This window comes from Nicotiana tabacum, chromosome 23, assembly GCF_000715075.1.
Source record: "Nicotiana tabacum cultivar K326 chromosome 23, ASM71507v2, whole genome shotgun sequence".
Lineage (NCBI taxonomy): Eukaryota > Viridiplantae > Streptophyta > Magnoliopsida > Solanales > Solanaceae > Nicotiana > Nicotiana tabacum.
This window is the reverse complement of record NC_134102.1, coordinates 29414589-29418000: the sequence shown is the minus strand read 5'-3', so window position 1 is coordinate 29418000 and position 3412 is coordinate 29414589. Positions and strand designations below refer to the sequence as shown.

General features: G+C 32.9%; 1 protein-coding gene across 2 annotated transcripts; it reads right to left on the bottom strand.

The window, feature by feature from the left end:
* Nucleotides 1-239: 239 nt before the first annotated feature.
* On the bottom strand, nucleotides 240-2618 carry LOC107799890 (uncharacterized). Of its 2 annotated transcripts, XR_001651245.2 has the most exons (5): nucleotides 2321-2618; nucleotides 1937-2029; nucleotides 1269-1353; nucleotides 610-726; nucleotides 240-429 (listed from the first exon to the last, which is right to left on the bottom strand). XR_001651245.2 is itself a non-coding variant. In XM_075246680.1 (3 exons), exons 1-3 carry the CDS (start codon nucleotides 2396-2398, stop codon nucleotides 1550-1552), a joined length of 444 nt encoding a protein of 147 aa, XP_075102781.1. In that variant the 5' UTR covers nucleotides 2399-2618; the 3' UTR covers nucleotides 1361-1549. The 2 variants fall into 2 exon arrangements, 1 of the variants encoding a protein (XP_075102781.1); XM_075246680.1 differs by lacking the exons at nucleotides 240-429; nucleotides 610-726; nucleotides 1269-1353 and adding an exon at nucleotides 1361-1822.
* Between the last annotated feature and the right edge of the window lie 794 nt (nucleotides 2619-3412).

The following is a 3412-nucleotide window of genomic DNA, read 5'->3' as shown; positions in this document are numbered from 1 at the left end:
TATTTTGCGACTTTTGTTATTGCTGTTAAAATTCAACAATTGCCATTAAAGATAATTTATTTTAGTGGCAATTATTATGGTGGCTAAACTGACCATAAATTTACCTTAATCCACTCATTTAAGAAACACTATTTTATAGCATCAAAAACAAAGTCACAAGAGCAATACCTTCTAACTAGAAGAATTATCAAACTCAAAACAATGTCATTTACTTGAAACAAGAACTAATAAAGCCGACACACCAATTTATTTATCGACTTGTAAGAAATGTAGTATCCTTATGTACAAGACAACTAAACATCAAATTGGAAACCGAGTCTCTCATCAACAGTGTGATATTCTCAATCTTCTCTTCCTTTTATTAACAATGTGATACTCTTGTCAGCTATCGTTGTGTGACCTTAGAGCCAAATTTCCTTGTTTAACTTCCTGCATTTCACCATCATACAATAAGAATTTTTTGCAGATAAAATACATATTATAGCATATACGAGAGCAAATCCAAGAAGATAGCAAGAATTAAAGTAATATTCGTGTAACCATTTGAAGACAACTAAAAATAAGAAAACAGACATATTTGATATTATGTCTCTCAAATTGTAAGCTTACATATGCTCCCTCAGTTCAAACTGGAATGAAGCGATAGGTTAAAGCGCCATCACTCTGCCAATAGCATTGCTAATATATAAGGCATATGTCTAGGAATCTGTTGCTCCAGTTTGTTTCCTTGCAAAAAGAAATAGCTGAAGTTGGATTGAATTTTATAATTTCAATCAGAAAGTAGAATTACAGATTTATTTTGTGTGGCTAGAGTTGCCTAAGAAAGAAAATAGGATATAAGGATACATATTTCATTGTGAAGCTTAGTGTTGACCCTTAATTTTTCAGTTTCAGAGTTACTGAGCTCTGTCACACTAACAACTCATGTATTCCTTGACACATCAAAGTAGCAGTTCTTTAACTGATAGTGTGGTTGTTGCTTTATTATAATAGAAATTTTGCAGGCTATGTAAGTTTTGTCAGAAACATGATCACGTTGAGGAGTGTAGGAAGAGAAAAACACCTCAACCTACACTTAAAGTAGCAGAGAACAATGGGCAAATAGAGAAGACAGCAACAGAATTAGCAGAGATGAAAATGGGAAGAGTTCTCTAGAAGTACTACAGAGGGGCAAAGCTAAACAGGTATGGACAACACCAAAAAATACAAGTAGACTGCAGCTAAGGAAGAATCAGCAGGAAGAGGCTAACGATAAAAAAGATATATACCTTGCGATAACAAGGAACTTGATGTCACTGATGGCATTCATGGTTCTTGTGCTGCTTGTTTATTGCCGCTATTGGCATCATGAACCTAGTAAATATAAGCACATATCAGATAGCACAATTTTCTTATAAAGCAAAACTTTAAGAAGAAAAGTTTAAAACTTTGAAATCGATTCACCTATCTAGTAGTAATTCCATTATTTTGAGGCCCATATAATTCAGTAGAAGCATATTTGCACACAAATTTTCTCATATCTTGATTTTTTTTCATCAAAGCGATTTCTTCATCCCGTTTTTTTATTCAACTCCTTTAACTCATTTATCTCTTGTTCTAACCTATGTGCAGCCTCATTAGACAAACCATCAGCAACAACATTTCGCAAGGAAGATTTACCACCCCATAATAGAGAAGGGGTAGGATCAAGTCCTAAACCACGAACATAACCACTTTTTTCAGTTCCTAACACTTGAGAATACACATCTCCTTCCCAAGCAACATCACTACGATGTTGTTCATTAGATGTCTCGCCATTATTCAACCTCTCATTCATCATGTCCTGAGTGTAATAGAGATAACAATTTATGACACAATAAAGTAGAAGACAAACAAAAAATTTATGACATAGTATTTGAAGCACAGAACTAATACTATATAATTTACGCATGAATACCTTTTCATTCATCAAAGTTGCTATGCTTTTGGATCCTCCGGTGTGAGGCATCTTTTGCTTAGCCCTACTGATTCTATTTGCTTGACTACGCTTCTGTCATTGCATCATAAAAAAGTACTCACTAACAGTACTTAAGCATATAGGGTAATGTATTTATTAAATGATCTGTTGTGTTCAAAAGACTATATTCTCACCTACTGGCTTGAGATACATACTATATGAAGAAAAAAAACTCATCAAGAAATGAAGGGACTTGTTTTTAAATTATTTGACAATAGATAATACGTAATGTTCAAACTTGTTCAAGTGAGAATACATAATCTGCTCAAACACTTAAGAGGTTAAAATCACATTGAATTGCTAACCAAAAAGGTACTCACTGACCTTTGCTTTATCAGAAAGCCAATACCAGATGAGACCAGTCCATTGATCCCTTGGTATGTGACTTGGTCTATTTTTCATCAATACATCTTTGGTCTTATATTTTGGTCACATACATAGTCTTCAGATCACATTTATAGTCCTTCCATTTCTTCCCTATTGACTTTTTTATAAACTCTTCTCCACGTATTGGGATTGAGAATTTCTTCTGAAAAGATAGAGCAAGGAAACTAAATGATACTGTATCATGTATAAAATAATATCATGTATAAAAATAAATGATACTTATTAAGAATAATAATTTCATACCCCTCACAAACTCCACCAATTTCTTCTTTATCAAATGCTCGCCAATCATCTACATTTAATGGTATTAGTTCGGGAGTTCTAGCGACGATGCCTAGAAAGTTAGCAAGCTTTCGACCCTCTTTTCCAATAGTTTGATTACGACTATTAAATTGCACAACACTTGTCTTCCCCGGTGGTAGATTCCAAACATCTTTGAGTAATGTAGGCCCACGAACTTTTCGTACCCCTGAATAACCTGAAATAGATTCAAAGGTCATGATTTATCTCTACATTTTTCATAAAATATAACCAGATAGTCCATTTCCTCTCTTTTCTCGCTCCTCAAGAAAAACGGCTAGAAACTTCCTATTAGGAATGGCTTCCTTACAAGTTGTGTTGAGCGGTCAAAGAATGAACCAAATAAAATGATTGGTCTTGGACTATCATTTGATATTAAATTTTCTATAAAATTCAAACTAGATAACTTTTATAAAGTAGAACCAGTACCTTTTTTTTTTCCAATAACCAAGTGGCGTAAATTTTCAAAGATACTCAAATATACCACCATGAGAAAGAAAATTAAGACAAATTTTTAAAGTTTGTATTAGAAACTACTCAAATAAGGTAGAAGTTTGGGCTATGTGTCATTAAAAGAAAGGTAGAAATCATCAACAGTTACAACTACCGTCAACAATAATAATATCAAGAAAAGACATCATAAAATAAATTAAGAAAAAAAGAAAATTTGGATGGTAAAATTAAAACTTCCTTTTGTCATAATCATTTTTAAAATAGGACAATTCAAAA